The sequence below is a fragment of the Hyperoodon ampullatus genome, assembly GCF_949752795.1.
Source record: "Hyperoodon ampullatus genome assembly, chromosome: 15".
NCBI lineage: Eukaryota > Metazoa > Chordata > Mammalia > Artiodactyla > Ziphiidae > Hyperoodon > Hyperoodon ampullatus.
Window position 1 is genome coordinate 19,209,463 of NC_136928.1, and position 17,430 is coordinate 19,226,892.

At 49.9% G+C, this 17,430-nt stretch overlaps 1 protein-coding gene across 2 annotated transcripts in view; it reads left to right on the top strand.

Moving 5' to 3' along the window:
• The window catches only part of NPAS2 (neuronal PAS domain protein 2), a gene marked incomplete at its 3' end in the record, with an annotated part of 111,868 nt that overhangs the window by 80,144 nt on the left and 14,294 nt on the right, over positions 1–17,430 (top strand). For both annotated transcript variants that reach the window (XM_079721378.1, XM_079721377.1), the window contains exons 9-14: positions 79–185; positions 3,814–3,961; positions 6,531–6,615; positions 9,713–9,854; positions 10,578–10,678; positions 13,385–13,474. In XM_079721378.1, coding sequence (XP_079577504.1) covers positions 79–185; positions 3,814–3,961; positions 6,531–6,615; positions 9,713–9,854; positions 10,578–10,678; positions 13,385–13,474 — 673 coding nt within the window. The remainder of the gene's footprint in view (positions 1–78; positions 186–3,813; positions 3,962–6,530; positions 6,616–9,712; positions 9,855–10,577; positions 10,679–13,384; positions 13,475–17,430) is intronic.

Consider the following 17,430-nt stretch of genomic DNA (forward strand, 5'->3'; position numbering starts at 1 on the left):
AACTGCCCCCTCGTCGGCCACCACGGCAAGCCCTGTGGTACCTCCTCTCTGACGAATGACCCCCACTGTGCCCGGCAGAGCTCCTCCCATCATAGGATACCTGCCTTTTGAAGTTCTGGGGACCTCGGGCTATGACTACTACCACGTGGACGATCTGGAGCTCCTGGCCAGATGCCACCAGCACCGTGAGTACCTCATACCAGCCCCGGCCAAAGGGCCCCCCGCTCCCTCCCCGGAGCCCTGACAGCAGGACTCTTAGACTTTGGAAGTCAACTTAGTACTTGGTTTCTTCTGAGGTGGAGGACTTTGTCTTCTCTGAGATGATCTGGGAGTAGGTGGAGGTCCCTATCTGGATTCCCCCGTGTTTTGCTTTCACCCGGAGTTGACTTTGGTCTGTCTGCTTCCACCTCCAGCCCCTTCCCAGCACCCCTGAGATATGCAAGCTATTTGAACTTAAGAAACTAAGGTGATGCTGCTCCGTGTTTTTTTTCTAAGTTACGCAATAACGTCTCAAAGACAAAATACAGAATTCACTTAACTCTTCTTTAGTCAGCGGACATGTGTGGGTCACAAGCAACAGGTCAGATACTGAGCGAGGCCCACAACAGAAAGATGACCAGAGTCTTCTTGCTGCCCTGCAGGAGCAAGGTTTGATGGAAAAGCACAGTGACTTGATGGGATGTTGGTGTCTGGAAGGGGCTGTGCACAGGGTATCGAGGGGCTCAGAGGAGAGGGTCCCTCACCCCGCTGGGGGACGGGGTCAGGGAAGGCGCTCTGCCACAGACCAGGGGAACACACTGGCGAAGGGATGGGGGGCGAGGCTCATGGTGTGACGGAGGGGAAACCACAAGCACATCTGGGTTCTCACTTAGCAAGAGGGGTCAAGGATTCACCATTTAAAGCCATATTTTTGGTGCCAAGTTCTACCTTTGAGTAGGAACGTTTGTAGTAATACTGACCTACGGCTCCTGCTACACGTCTTGACCATCAACACTGCATTTCGCCAGATGCCCGTCTGTCGGACCCATTGTAATCTCGTTGACACGAGAACAGGCGTGAGTTCCATGAGGAGCCCTCTTAGGTGTTAAGCTTCACCTTTATTTTTATTTATATATATATATATATATATTTTTTTTTATTAGTTTCTGCTTTATAACAAAGTGAGTCAGTTATACATATACATCTGTTCCCATATCCCCTTCCTTCTTGCATCTCCCTCCCTCCCACCCTCCCTATCCCACCCCTCCAGGCGGTCACAAAGCACCGAGCTGATCTCCCTGTGCTATGCGGCTGCTTCCCACTAGCTAGCTACCTTACATTTGGTACTGTATATATGTCCATGCCTCTCTCTCGCTTTGTCACAGCTTACCCTTCCCCCTCCCCATATCCTCAAGTCCATTCTCAAGTAGGTCTGTGTCTTTATTCCTGTTTTACCCCTAGGTTCTTCATGACATTTTTTTTTCTTAAATTCCATATATATGTGTTAGATACGGTATTTGTCTTTCTCTTTCTGACTTACTTCACTCTGTATGACAGACTCTAGGTCTATCCACCTCATTACAAATAGCTCAATTTCGTTTCTTTTTATGGCTGAGTAATATTCCATTGTATATATGTGCCACATCTTCTTTATCCATTCATCCGATGATGGACCCTTAGGTTGTTTCCATCTCCGGGCTATTGTGAATAGAGCTGCAATGAACTTTTTGGTACATGTCTCTTTTTGAATTATGGTATTCTCAGGGTATATGCCCAGTAGTGGGATTGCTGGGTCATATGGTAGTTCTATTTGTAGTTTTTTAAGGAACCTCCATACTGTTCTCCATAGTGGCTGTACCAATTCACATTCCCACCAGCTGTGCAAGAGGGTTCCCTTTTCTCTAAGCTTCACCTTTAAAACGTTAACCCCTTGCTTCTCAAAGGTGGTCCTCGAGCAGAGCGTGGGTGTCAAAAGGAGTTGGTTAGATGTATAGATCCTCAGGTTCCCCGCCGCCAGGCCTATGGAATCAGAGCATCCATTTTAACAGGATCCCCTAGCGCTCCGGGGGCCTGTGAAATGTGAGAAGCACGGCTCCTTCAAGCCGTTGGCCGCTTCTGACTCTTCCAAGGGAGAAAGGCCACCCTGGGTGTAGAACTACCTTCAACGTCTGAAGGACTGGGCAAGACACTCTCAGTTTGTTGGGCCCCTACCCTTACCTGCCCCGCCTTTTGAAGTTCCCTCCTTTTTTTTTTTTTTTTAAAGCTTTAGAACATTTGATGAACAATTATGATGATCAGGCCTTTTAAAATGACCTCAAGATATTAGTCTCCTAGGGAAACAGAACAAAGGTTTTTAACAAGGACAAACTATCCATTGAAGAGGTTTTTCTAGGCACCCTGGAAGACAGTAAACAGTATGATGCCTGTAAAATATGAGGAAAATGTTTTCTGAGCACTCTGGGATATATTTTAGGTAGTTGAAAAAGTCCCTCTTCCTTCTGTGTTGAGGAGAGACTGAAGGCCTCTTGAGTTTGATAATCCAGTTGGATCTTCCTGTGAGTAGCTTAGTCGTCTACCTGAGTCTCCAACTGTGCCCTTAGCAATGTGTTGGTACAGTCTTCATTTAATCATGTCTCAGGCTCAAAGAATTTATTACAAATATTATTTTATTGGTAGATTCAGTGCCTCCTTTTGTCACTTGAGTCTCCTAGTTAGGCTTTCTCTTGACCGTTTGCATAAATAGGAGCTCAATTTCAGGCACTGAGGCAATAAAACCCATCGGCTCTGCATAGCACGGGGAGATCAGCTCGGTGCTTTGCGACCACCTAGCAGGGTGGGATAGGGAGGGTGGGAGGGAGACGCAAGAGGGAGGGGATATGGGGATATATGTATACATATAGCTAATTCACTTTGTTATACAGCAGAAACTAACACGACATTGTAAAGCAATTATACTCCAATAAAGATGTTAAAAAAAAAAAAAAAAAACCCAACTGCTGGGACTTCCCTGGTGGCGCAGTGGAGAAGACTCCACGCTCCCAATGCAGGGGACCCGGGTTCGATCCCTGGTCAGGGAACTAGATCCCACGTGCATGCCGCAACTAAGAGTTCCCATGCTGCAACTAAGGAGCCCACCTGCTGCAACTAAGACCTGGTGCGACCAAATAAATAAATAAAAATAAAGCCCAACTGCTCCTCTTCCTGGGACCCATGGCCCAGCTTTCTGCCCTGCCCAGGCTTAAACCAGCAGCATCCGTGTGTGCTGGGCGCTCCCAGGGAAACCAGAAGAGATTTAACCATAGGGGCTCCATGCAGCCCTGCACGGTGGAGCCGTGGTGGAAGGCACCTGTGGCCGATTCTCTATTTAGAACCGCGTAGAAGGAGGATGCACAGCAGACTGGCAGCCACAGATCTGTCCAGAGGCTGCTGGCTGGCATGTCTATTTTCAGTCTAGTTCTCCCAGCGTCTGGATTGTCTTTCCCACGCTGGGCTCCTGCAGCTCCAAAGACAGCTCCACCTGCAGCAGGAAGATGAGCCCCAGGAAAGCCAGGGCCTCTCTTTAATTAAATTCCAGCTGGAGAATCTGCCCTGATTTAAGGCTCTCTTAAGCCTTTGAGCATTTGGGAAAGCAGGCGAATCATTCCTCCGTTGTTTCAGAATTCGTTACCATTTACCGTGACCTTGACAATGACTTAAAATCCATCACAACTGGGGACGTGACCAATGTGTGACACTGTCTTTTTGAAAGCTGGTGTTTTTAACAGTAACTTTGGGGCAAAAGGATCATTTTCGTCTTAACGTTGGTGATATGCAGACTCCGCCTTCTGTTCACAGTGATGCAGTTTGGCAAAGGGAAGTCGTGCTGCTACCGGTTTCTGACGAAAGGCCAGCAGTGGATTTGGCTGCAGACCCACTACTACATCACCTACCACCAGTGGAACTCCAAGCCCGAGTTCATCGTGTGCACACACTCAGTGGTCAGGTGCGGGCAGGGGGCCGGGAGGGGTGGCCGGGCCCGCGGCAGCTCCGCCAGAGCCCCATCACCCTCAGTGGACCCCGTTTCTGAGGAGCGAGCCCCGGGCTTGAATTCTTCAGAGGGGCCTGGGCTGTGCTTTGCAGTGAACAGGCTAATCCACAGAGCTCAGATCCCTTCTGGCTCCACACCCATCCCTGTTCTCCAGGGCTGAGGCTTCCTCCCAGCGTCCCGTCAGGCCCCTCTGAAAGCCTCATTGAGCTCTTCCAGGCGGCCAGGATGTTCCTTAGTAAGTTACTGCTTCAGTGACCTACTTACATATTTTCCCCTCATCTCCATCCGGCCCCCAGCCTTCCCTTGTTGCTGTTTGGAGAAGAAGATAAACATTTTGCCTCTAAATAACTCAGAGACATAGTCCCCTTTTTGAACACTTTAAAAAACCCCTGCTGGGGGCCTCCCTGGTGGCGCAGTGGTTGAGAGTCCGCCTGCCGATGCAGGGGATACGGGTTCGTGTCCCGGTCTGGGAGGATCCCATATGCCGCGGAGCGGCTGGGCCCGTGAGCCATGGCCGCTGAGCCTGCGCATCCGGAGCCTGTGCTCCGCAACGGGAGAGGCCACAACAGTGAGAGGCCCGCGTACCGCAAAAAAAAAAAAAAAAAAAAAAAAAAACCCCTGCTGGCAACCAAGGCAGGGTTGGTACAAGAGCCAGGCTGCCAGTGGGAGAGGGTTCCTGGCGGTCCCGTGGCCTCGGGGGCGCCCCCAGCCCAGCGTGGGTGTGCGGGGCTTCCAAGGGAGGCAGCACACCGGTGTTCCCTGGATGTTGCCGTGCGGGTCACAGTCCCTCCCAAAGGTAAAGGAGAGGTGCTATTTGGGGGTTTCCCAACTACAAAAATTTTAAGAACGTAAATCGGTTTTAAACTGGTCTAGAGGAGAGCATTGGAGGAGAGCAAAGAAAGAAAGGTTAGAAGGACTGCATTTTATATATGTACATAACAGATAGATGATAGATAGCAGATAGATGGAGAGATACATATACATACCTACTGCATTATATACATGTACATAAGAGGTGGATGATTGATAGCAGATAATGAGTAGGTAGGTAGGTGGAGAGATGGATGGATAGATAATAGATAAATGGATAATGGATGGATAGATAGATAATATGTGGATAGATGATGGATAGATGGATAGATAATGGATGGATAGATAGATAATGGATGGATGGATGGATAGATACATAGATAATAGATGGATAGATAATAGATGATCCATGGATAGATAATAGATGATGGATGGGTGGATAGATAATGGATAGATGATGGATGGATAATAAATGGATGGATGGATAGATGGATAGATAATGGATAGACAGGTAGATAGATAATAGATACATGATAGATAATGGATGGATAGATAATGGATATATGATGGATGGATAGATAATAGATGATGGATGGATAGATAGATGGATAGGTAGATAATAGATACATGGACAGATAATAGGTAGATGATGGATGGATAGATACTATCCATACACACACATGCGCGTGCGCGCACACACACACACACACACACACGTATATCCCTCTTCTTTAGTAAGTGGGGAAAGAGGAGAGATAAGAAGCACAGGTATTTCTTGGCCAGTGACCGTGATCATCACATCGCACACCCACTCTCAGGGCCCTGCTCCTGGCTTCCCAGCCTCCTCTGGGCACGTCAGCAGCCAGTGGTTTCTGATTCCATGGCCAGTCCCCCCTCTCTGCCTGGGCCTTTGCTAGAGGGTCCCTTTGCCCCCAGGGAAGGTGGACATCATCAGCACCTTTCTCCTCAGATCTGCCCTTGACCCTGTTCTTCCTCTCCATCTTCTACCTCCCAGATCCCAGATTTTCAGAGAAAGTAGGGGGTGACCTAGTGAGTAAACGAGGTCACAAGCATTCTATAGGCCCAAGAGCCACCGCCATTCCCCAAGACCCCTTGCCCAGCTTGCGTCTCCACACACGAGGCAAAAGCCACAGCTAAGTCACTCAGCCATCACCACATTGAACTGATTTACCTACGCTATTCAAAAAGTGGGTCCATAGACTAATTGACAGTCTGGGTCTGTTTCTAGGTTTGGTCAAAAGAAAGCTTCCGGCAGTTTCGTAGTCTGTAATTACTAAAAAAAAAAGTTATGTGTCAATTCCTCCTATGCATAGTCCAAACTGAGTAGGTCTTAAGAAAGTCTTCTAATTATTTGAAGGCTGAGGCTCATTCTATAGAGGAAAATAGGTTTCTAAAGACAATTATGTTTGGGGGTTTCGGGGTGAGGGTGGGTAGAGATCAGTAAAGGAGAAGGAAATAAAAACATTCTAGAAAGGAAGATAATTCTGAATGTCACAGTGGAAGTGACTGCAGTGGAATTTAGACCCAGAAAGAAACTCCATCCTCAGACAAGTGACAGGGCTAACCTCCTTGCTGGTGGCTGTTCTGGGAGGGGTATCACACAGGGAACCTGGACCCGTCACACTAGCCCTCTTTGCTGGTGTCGTCCTGGAATGTCCCCCCTCCAGCTGTGGTCTCTTGATTTCCTGAGCAGTTACGCGGAGGTCCGGGTGGAAAGAAGACAAGAGCTGGCCCTGGAGGACCCACTTCTGGAGACCGTCCACCCTTCGGCACTGAAGGTATTCTGATGCCCAACAGGATAAAGGCAAAGTCTGGCTAAGTAGAATCTTCCATGAGTTGTGATCATACAAACAGTCATACTAAAAATGGCAGGTCGTATTTATTGAGCTCTTGCTATGTTCCCAGTACTATTCAATGTAATTTTGGGGTATTTGCCTATTTGCCCCTTGTGAGGTTCCTGTGAGGCGGGCACTGTTACTGTCCTTCTTCAGGTGAGACAGCAGCACACAGAGGTTGTAGCTAACGTACCCAGAGCCACCGAGGCTGGGAACTCACAGAGCTGTGCAAGAAACAGCCTCTGGACTCAGAGCAGGGTTTGGCACCTTCCAGCCTTACAAGAATGGCTGTGCAGGCACACCTCAGAGATGCTGTGGCTTCCGGACCACCACAATAAAGCGAATGTCGCAGTAAAGCGAGTCACACAAATTTTTTTTGGTTTCCCAGTGCATATAAAAGATCTGTTTACACTATACTGTAGCCTATTACGTGTGCAATAGTATTAGGGTTTTTTAAATTGTACATACCTAAATTTAAAAATACTTCATTGCTAAAAAAATGCTAAGCGTCATCTGACAAGGCAGGGTTGCCACAAACCTTCCATTTGTACAAAATCACACTCCCTGCGAAGTGTGATAAAGTGAAACGTGATAAAACAAGGTCTGCCTGTAGTACATCCACTTTGTGTGTGTCCCACAGATGACAAGTTGGGGGTTACTCTGTCGTCCCATGGAGGCAGGGAATAGTCTGAGTGCCCTGCCCTCCCCTTAGCCTAAGGCTGATACTCTGCCTACAGAAGAGCGTCCCACAAGCACGCTGCCGCTCGCACACCCTTATGGCTTCGCTGCCAGGGTGTACTTTCCACTTCTGTGTCTGGGGCTCTGAGTTGACAGCCTTGTTGGAGCCAGCTTTGCATCAGGGAGCTCCGAGAGGTGTGGGGAGGTATTTCTCTTCCCAAAGCCCAGACCTCCTTCCTCGCCCAGCCTGAACTCTCTGGACCCCCCTGGCCAGGATGCCCCCGTCTCTGCTCCTGGCGTGTGAGACAACTGGAAGGGAGCTTGCAAGTAGACGAGAGCTCTGTTTCTCAAAGGTCATTCTTCAAGCAAACACAAATGTTGGGAGACAGAGAAAGCAAGAAAGGGAGTGTTGTATTTCATCAAAGCTAAGAAGCCATCAATTGTAAGGTCTACCATTATTTCATCTCCACTGAGAAAGAGAAAATGCTGCCAATCTGTGAAGTCAGGATTTCTTATCATTAGTTGAAGGACACATCCCAAGTTCAGATATGTCAAAATGTGAGGGGGAAAGGGCCTCGTAGAACTCATGAGATAGGGTTCACGTTCCAGCCTGCCCGTGACCTAGAATCCAGAGTCTCTGGCCGGAAACTGACGCAGCAGCAGTGGTCCAACAAAAGCATCTCTGATCCATTGAGAACTCAGTTGGGAAGAGGGAGAAATCCCCTTTAAAGACCAGACAGCCGTCGCCTCTTTGCTGAGCCTCCCCTGCTGGTGGGCTACGTGGTGATGTGTTGTACAGTGATTCATCACCAGCACACTGAGGCAACACCTCTGTCATCGCTTATGAATGTGTTTATTACCCAGCTCTGTCCATTAATGCATCATGTATCATGTCCAAGGGTGGAATTAAGCTGTTAATAGGCAGGTGTTAGGCACACTGTACACCACAGCTGAAGATCGGGCAGTGTCTATCATCCAGTCGGAAATTGATTATTGAGGTTTCCGATCCTTTGGGAATATTAGAGCCCAACGGAACTTCTCATCAACCTGCACTTATGTATAAGCACACAAATACAATCTCAGGCTGCCAGATTAAGAAGCCCCTTTTAAAGGAAAAGCTCCAGGACCATGCTTTTCAAACTCTCAGCGGTAATGGACCATTTGGTTTTTTAATTTCAAACCTGTCACTGATGGATGCTTTTTAAAAATGCAAATTGCCCTGCTTGGATGGGATGTGTGGCTGTGTCAAACGGCTATAAAAGCTTCTCAGCTCCTACTCTCACTTCCTGTACTTACTTGTCTGCTGACCAGGAGCATGCAATTCGCCAACAACCATGGGCCAGGGACCCCACTGTAAGGGGTGTGATCTGGGGGAGACACTGACCAAGCAACAGGACCTCAAAATGGACATTTAGCACAGCAAACCCAGGCACATCCTGCCCTTCTGTTTTGCACAAAGGCCCATAGGTCTCGTAGCAATCATTTCAGCCGTAGTCGGGCACACGCAGTATCCACCCTCACTGGAGCCACAACTCAAAATACAGAACAGCCATGTAGAGTCACACACAGAGATTTAAGTACTGAGACCAGGAGACATCAAGCAGCCCAGGAATCTCACCGTCCTTCTGAGACCAGGTAGAAGCCTAGCCCAGGAGAGTAAGCAGTATGTTTCTTCTTTAGCTTAAAAATCATTATAATCCCTGTTTTCTTAGGCTTATGACACCTACACCAGTGCAGGATGGAAAGATGGTTCCTCAGGGTTGGAAGGTCACAGCTGCTTTCTCACCATTCTGTGCTCAAGGCAGAGGCATCCTGGGGGCCCAGCATCAGTGGGGATCCAGGGGTCAAGAACTGGAGACTGTTGGCCCTTTGCCTGTTCTCCACTCGGGGGCCCTGAGGTTGCAGAGGAAGAGCAGTGGGGAGATGGTGTCCCGAAGGGTCCAAAGACGTTTGTTTCATGGGAGTATTAATAATCCAGTACCACCAACAGCCTTATTTCTAGACCCGGCCTCTCCACCTGCTTCTGGGAAAGCCAAGGTTCTGGGCATGAGGTGACAATTTTAAGGAAAAACCAAAATGCCAAATCCCTTATGAAAATCTAAACTATCAAAACTACAAGGCGAGAAAGTATAATAAACACTGCTTCCAGGCTACCAGCCTCTCGAAGATGTTAGATTACATCTTTGTATAAATAGTCCACCCGAATGTGTTTGGAATTATCTCCAAACCGTTACAGTATTTCTCTCAATACACTTCAAAGTTTCCTAAATATTTAGAGAACAGCTGAAGTCACCTAATTCATTGCCATGATCTCGATGCTGAAATGTGGAACTCTGTGTGTGTGTGTGTGTGTGTGTTTCAGCACAAGGGCTCCAGCCTGGAAGCGCAGCAGCACTTTAATGCCCTCGACGTGGGCACCTCGGGCCTTAACACCAGCCACTCACCGTCGGCGTCCTCAAGAAGTTCCCACAAATCCTCGCGCACGGCTGTGTCCGAACCCGCCTGTGAGTGTGACACCGCGGAGGGAAGGGGTGGGCGCTTGGTGGGCTGGGGTGGTGGGGGGCATACAGAGAGGCCCACGAGGGGCCCCCGAACTTGAGGAGAAGCAGGGCCGTCCGTGGTCTGAAGCGGAAGTTGCCATTCGGTTCCCGTGCCTTCCCTTCTCTCCCGCTGGTCTCTCCCCCCACCCCACCGCCCCACCGCCCCACCCCGGCTCCGCTGGTCTCTTCCCCCGCTGCCCCGGCTCCGCTGGTCTCTACCCCCTGCCCCACCGCCCCCGCTCCGCTGGTCTCTCCCCACCACCCACGCCCCGGCTCCGCTGGTCTCTTCCCCCCCCACCCCCTGGCCCCGGCTCCACTGGTCTCTCCCCCCACCCCACCCCGCCCCGCCCCGCCCCAGCTCCACACTCTGGTTCCTGCACTGACACACGCAGCCGACATAAAGCAGGCGACGTGCAGACCCGGTGAGGTGTGTGATCAGGCAGCTGGCTGAACCATGTGATGGACGTAAAGCTCGTGGACGCTCTACTGTCATCCACCTGCTCCCAGGTGATGCTGGAGGCGGGCAGAGCCTCCGTGGTTCTCAAAACCACCTCCACTTCCGCTGGGCTTCCTTTATCAGATTCCAGCCAGGCCCGTGTTTCATGCACACCGTGGTCACTGTTCCCCTCTTTTGATAAGAAAGCTGTTAAGCGTGTGCAAGTCTGAAAGGTGATGTGTTTCTTGCAGCTACTCCAGGCAAGCTGAGGGCAGAGGCTGGCACCACGGCTTTGCCAAGATCAGCTCAAGAGCTCCCCGTGCTGGGACTCAGCCAGGCAGCCACGATGCCGGTATGTGAGTGACCCCAAACTTTTCACCCAGCCTGTGCTATGGCATCGCAGGGGCCTGCAGGGCCGCAGGACTGCGTGCTGCATCTTCGCAGAGTACCAGCTGTACTTAGAGATTGCTGGGGGGGTGGGAAGTTAAGATGTTTAATTGGCAACAAATTCGAAACATTTTTATTCCAAAATTAACATGGATGTATATCCATAGAATTCAAAATCCAAAAGAGTTTTAAAGATAAAGCTCAAAACTTCAAATTTGGGGTTACACCCCCAGAGCCTCTGGGGGTACGTGATTAGGACCCTCCTATTTTAGATCTCATTTCACTCCAGTGCAAATGTCTGAGAATTTTGATGTCAACAGGAAGGTCCCCCTGCATATATCAGGCAGTGTCCCTCATATATGCCAGGCCTCTCCAGAACATCAGGGAACGTGTGGCCTCCTAGAAAGCACGCTGGCTGGATGCAAAGTCACTGATGTACCTACCACACTCCCATTATCCATCACCATGGAACAAACCACACCAAACTCAGTAGCATAAAGCAACAGTCATGGGGCTTCCCTGGTGGCACAGTGGTTAAGAATCCGCCTGCCAGTGCAGGGGACACAGGTTTGAGCCCTGGTCTGGAAAGATCCCACATACCACAGAGCAACTAAGCCCATGCGCCACAACTACTGAGCCTGTGTTCTAGAGCCTGTGAGCCACAGCTACCGAGCCCACGTGCCGCAACTACTGAAGCCTGTATGCCTAGAGCCCATGCTCCGCAACAAGAGAAGCCACCGCAATGAGAAGCCCGCTCACCGCAAAGCAGACTAGCCCCTGCTCACTGCAACTAGAGAAAGCCCACACGCAGCAACGAAGACCCGATGCAGCCAAAAATAAAATAAGTTTAAAAAACATGAAAAAGAAAGAAAGCAACAGTCATTTTCCACGTTCATGGATTCTGGGTCAGGAATTCAGAAAAGGCACAGTGGGAGTGACTCCTCTTTGCTGCCTGGTGTCGGAAGCCTCCCAGATCAGGGCTGGGAGGTCCACATCCCCGGTGTGTCTGCATCCCTGGCTGATGGCTGGGCCCAGCTCAGAGCATGCTCTGTTGACTTGCGTGGACCTCTCCATGCCATCCTCCTGGCATGCTCCTGGGTTCCAAGAGGAAATATCTGGAGAGGGACTTCCATGAGAGCCAGGCGGAACTGCGTGGCTTTCTGTGACCTTGCCTTAAAAGTCCCACAGTATCACCTCTGCCATCCCTCTCGGGTAAAGCAGTCGCAAGCTCACCCACAGAGAGGGACACAGACCTCGCTCTCAATGGGAAAAGTGTCCCCAGATTGTAGGGGCCACATCCACACAGTGGCCAAGTACCTCCCACTCATCCCTCGCTGACCTTTTAAAGATGGGAGTGAAGTGTCCCCTTCCTTCTTGCTGTCACCATGGAAATTATGCCCACCCTGCTGAAAAGCTTGGGCAACATGTTTTATTTTCAAGCAGAACATGACAAAGACCACTTTCTTTGTCTCCAGCCACCTTTTGATGAGCTTGTGAGCTATGATGGCAGCTCTTTTTTTTTTTTTTTTTTTTTTTTGCGGTACGCGGGCCTCTCACTGTTGTGGCCTCTCCCGTTGCGGAGCACAGGCTCCGGACGCGCAGGCTCAGCGGCCATGGCTCACGGGCCCAGCCGCTCCGCGGCATGTAGGATCCTCCCAGACCGGGGCACGAACCCGTGTCCCCTGCATCGGCAGGCGGACTCTCAACCACTGCGCCACCAGGGAAGCCCTGATGGCCGCTCTTCTGATGTTGGCAGTCCATGCAACTCTCTCTGCCACTGTTGATGACAGTTCTGTCCCAGTTGTGCAAGGGAATAAAACTGGGGGAACCAGAACCAGTCCCTGGGATTCTCGCTCAAAACAGGTCTCCTGCTGCCTCTGCTCCTGATCTTGTTCTGGGGACAGCTTTCCATTGGGGCTGCTTTTTGTAGTCCCCAGGGCCTGGGGCAACTTTGGGATAACTTCAGAAGAAGCTTTTTACTTTTCTTTTTAAAGCTCTCAAGAGCCTCGTGAAGCTGAGGGCTGCATTTCTTGTTTCTACACGTTGTCCCACCCCACCCCTGCTCACCTGCCCACCTGAGTGATCAGGGCACAGAGGCTGGGACTCAGCTGACCTTGCCGGACTCTCTCCACCAGATTGCAGGCAGAGTGTGGCGAAACTGCAGCCACATTCACTGCCTGGGTGGGTCAGCGAGTAGAGACGTGCAGGGGCCTGTCCATCTGCATTAGTGTTGAGCAGAAAGGCCAAGGTGTTGTCTTTCTGCTGGACAACACCACTAAGAAAGTACTGATCTGGGAAAAGAGCAACCAAATCCGCCAAGAACGGAGCCTAGAACAGGAGGCGAGGCAGGGTGGGGTGGAGATGCCCAGCTCCGGCCGGTGGCAGCGGCTCTGCAGAGCACACCGTGATGGAAGGCATCGGGCCCGAGTGCCCCCAGTGCCCCCCACCCTTCACCAACCACGTGTCACCGCTGACTCCGTACCCTGCGAGGGCAGCAACCTGCGACCCCACCTTTCCCGGGGAACATAAGCCTTCCAGAAGTAAGCTGTCCACTCTAGGGCAGAAGAGCCTCCTTGAGGCCAGAGAACCCAGCTGGCTGAGAGACAGCGCCCGGTCCTTTCTCTAGCGGCCCAGAAGCTATTTGACAGCAAGGCCCCTCTCCTTTCCCCAGGCTCCCCTGCCCGCCCCGGCGTCCTGTGACATCACACAGCAGCTTCTGCCTCAGACCATCTTGCAAAGCCCACCTGCCCCCGTGACACAGGTGAGTCTGGGACTCAGGGCAGGGGAAACCCAGGGCGGCATTTCCCCGAGACAGGATGCTGGGGTCCTCTGGAGGGTGTGGGTGCACTGGTGCTGACCTACAGGCTCCACACCAAGGCCCCCCAGGCGGGACTGTTTCCCTCCACGTGCAGGTGGGGCGTGTGGAGCTGTGGACGTTGCCCCTCCCCCGTCCTCATCTCCATCCATCCTCCCATTGATCTTCTCTGGCATCTGTTTCTCAATCCTCTTAGCAATCTTTCTTCATCTCTCCGCCACTTTTCCGTGTTCCTCTGATTTTTCACGACTCCTAATTGGTCACGATATTTTAGAAAAGGTCTGAAGGAAGCCACATGTTACAGGAAGACTTTGCAAGGGTTTAAAAGCTCTGAGTCCAGTATTATAAATACCACATTTTTTAAATAGAGGATCAGGGCTTGGCTGAGTAATTCCTTCTATGTTGCAACAACATTCAGCGAGTTACTGTTTGGGTCAGTCAGGAAGTGAGTGTGAGGACGCAAAGATGCTTGTGGCGCAGCCCTCGCTTTTGGACTTGGAGTTCAAGGGCGAGATGGTCATATAAACAGAGAAACTACCACGGCAGGGCGTGTGTTTTTATAGAACCGCTAAGAAAATATTCTGTCTATGGAAGTCCAAGGGCAGTTGAGCTGACAGGCCACAGACCTCTGATTTCCATTCCTTTATGAGATATTGAGCTTTACCCCCTTTCTGGCCACAAGGGGGTCCCAGGGGGGGCAGTTCACCAAGATGTGTCCCTGGCCACACACTTGCCAAAGTGTGCATGTCTGTCTTGGTGCAGATCCGTCACCACTGGTGAAAACTGTTTCAGAACATACATCCTTCCCACGAACAGTGGCCTCACATGTTTTCCTGGAATAAGAAAGACACGTGCTGCTAGCACATGCTCCTTGCCAGAGTTAGGCTTAAGTAGGGATATAAAACCTACCCAGCCAGAGTCGACTAATGCAATTGATCTATATTCATCCTCATTAGGAAAAAGAAGAATTTTTTTTCTCTTCAAATTTCCAAGGCACATTTGGTATGAAATGAGTAACTTCTTCAGTCCAAAGGCCCATGAAATGAGAATTCCTTCATCTTGTGGGTCTTTCATTGTAATAAGTCATGGTGTGATAAAGGCCCCTTTGGAATTCTAGTTTTTCATATATTGATCTTCATCTTAATTAACAGTAACAGTTCTTAGTCTCTTAGGCAGATTATACTTAATAATAACCATATTTTTTTATTGGAGTACAGTTGCTTTACAATGTTGTGTTAGTTTCTACTGTACAGCAAAGTGAATCAGCTATACGTATCCATATATCCCCTCTTTTTTGGATTCCCTTTCCATTGAGGTCACCACAGAGCACTGAGTAGAGTTCCCTGTGCTATACAGTAGGTTCTCATTAGTACTCTATGTTATACATAGTACCAATATATGTGTGTGTGTGTGTCTATATATATATATATATATATATATATATATACACATATACACACACACACATATATATATGTGTATATATGTCAATCCCCATCTCCCAATTCATCCCACACCCCTCTTCCCCCTTGGTATCCATACGTTTGTGCTCTGTGTCTGTGTCTGTATTTCTGCTTTGCAAGTAAGATAATCTATACCAATTTTTAGATTCCACATATATGCGTTAGTATATGGTATTTGTTTTTCTCTTTCTGACTTCACTCTGTATGACAGACTCCAGGTCCATCCACCTCACTACAAATAACTCAATTTCATTTCTTTTTATGGCTGAGTAATATTCCATTGTATATGTGTACCACACCTTCTTTATCCATTCCTCTGTTGATGGACATTAAGGTTGCTTCCATGTCCTGGTTATTGTATATAGTGCTGCAATGACCAGTAACCGTATTCTTTTTTTTGTGTGGTACGCGGGCCTCTCACTGCTGTGGCCTCTCCCGTTGCGGAGCACAGGCTCCGGACGCGCAGGCTCAGCAGCCATGGCTCACAGGCCCAGCCACTCCGCAGCATATGGGATCCTCCTGGACCGGGGCACGAACCCGTGTCCCCTGTATTGGCAGGCGGACTCTCAACCACTGCGCCGTCAGGGAAGCCCCAGTAACCGTATTCTTTAAGACGTTCTTGTGTAATGCTGGCCTTTCAAATCAGATAGTTCTTCTCATACCTACTCACGTGAACTAATGAGATTCTACAATTTTCTCTCTTTCCCCTCACTGATGTTATCACTGTGGTACCCTATCGAGAGAAAGGGGAAAAAAAAAAATCCAAAATCTGGGAAACGGTTATCCGGCTAAGTGATGGTTTCATAACGTGTCGCTAATGTGTCTCTAAGTTAGGGGAGATCTCTTTATCAAAAAGGCCACAATCAAGAATATAACAAGAGACTCATGCTTGGGTGTCCTGGAATGCCTTGGGAAAATAAGAATAAATAAATAGAGTAACTAACATTCACGAAGCTCGGTGCTGGCACCTTGCCAACCACCGGCCCCCTCACTATTTCCCTTGGGAGTCAACGGACAGCCCAGTGCATCTACCCCTGGATGTGGATGTCATAGCCTGAACTGTCTCCAGACTTCGTAGAACCCAGCACAGATGCTTTTGTCTTTTGTTATTTTAATTGAATACATGATACAGCTTTTCTTTCTCAATCGAATTCTCTTTCAAAATCCCAGCTGGTGCTTTTTTTTTTTTTTTTGCGGTACATGGGCCTCTCACTATTGTGGCCTCTCCTGTTGTGGAGCACAGGCTCCGGACACGCAGGCTCAGCGGCCATGGCTCACGGGCCCAGCCGCTCCACGGCATGTGGGATCTTCCCAGACCGGGGCACGAACCCGCGTCCCCTGCATCGGCAGGCGGACTCTCAACCACTGCGCCACCAGGGAAGCCCCCCAGCTGGTGCTTTGATGAGTGAGATTCTGATTGAGACTTTTGTGATACAGTCTGGTATAGGTATTTTTAAGCCCATGTTTAGCAGCAGGATTTTTCAGTGAAGTCTGAGGTCAAAGCTGCTCTGATTGGGGTGGAATTGGGGGATGGGGAGCTGTCGTTCGCAAAGTTTCTTGGCCTCTCCCACCTCCTGAGACTCTGGGTTCACACTGCGGCCGCCCCCCACCTTGCTGTGGACCTGGAGCCAGTCACAACCTCTCTGCGTGGTGTGGGTGTGTTGCAAGGAGGTACAGGGTCCTGCTTTGCTGGCCTGGCAAGGGTAGGTCTCCACAAGTGGTGGCACCTGCCACTATTATTCTTCCTGGTTCTTTTTCCTATTATTCTGCTGCTCCAAAACTGCAGTCAGTGTGATTCCATCCTCCGGTTTATCCTGCCTGTATGCTAACCTCTCCCAGGCTCCCTGTGTTTCCATGGATGGGAGGGCAAAGGGCAAAAGAAAAGAGACAATCTCTGGAGGTGTTTGCAAAAGACAATGGGCAAGAAACAGACTCAGGAGGTTGTGGGAGATAGAGATTGAGGGAATGCAGATTAAGTCACTTTAAAAAAAAAAAGGGGGGGGGTTGGCAGGGGACAAAATAAAGAACAGAAGCCCCAGCCCAGCAAACTCACTTTCCTCAATAAGCAGGAGTCACCGACAGCCCCAAATTGCCCAGAGCAGGGTGGGCAGCCCAGGGAGTGTCAGCTTCACCTCCCATTTCATGACCTCCCCCCTCCACATTTCCTGCAAGGAAAGAACCTTGTGTCAAGGTAGACAGGTGACACAGGGCAGAGATCACCTGGGAAATCTTCCTAAAGCCAGCCTCCGTCCCAGGAAGGAGTCACAAGGCAGGAGGAAGGGGGCGCTTGGGCTCTTACACACAGCAGACGTCGGTACTCCTGCACGGTCACCTCCACCAGCGGTACCCCCGGGGTGCACATAAGGCGATTGTACTGTTCGTCTCCTTAGCTCTTTTTCACACAGATTTCCAAGAAGTGTAGGGACAGCCTGCAAGTGA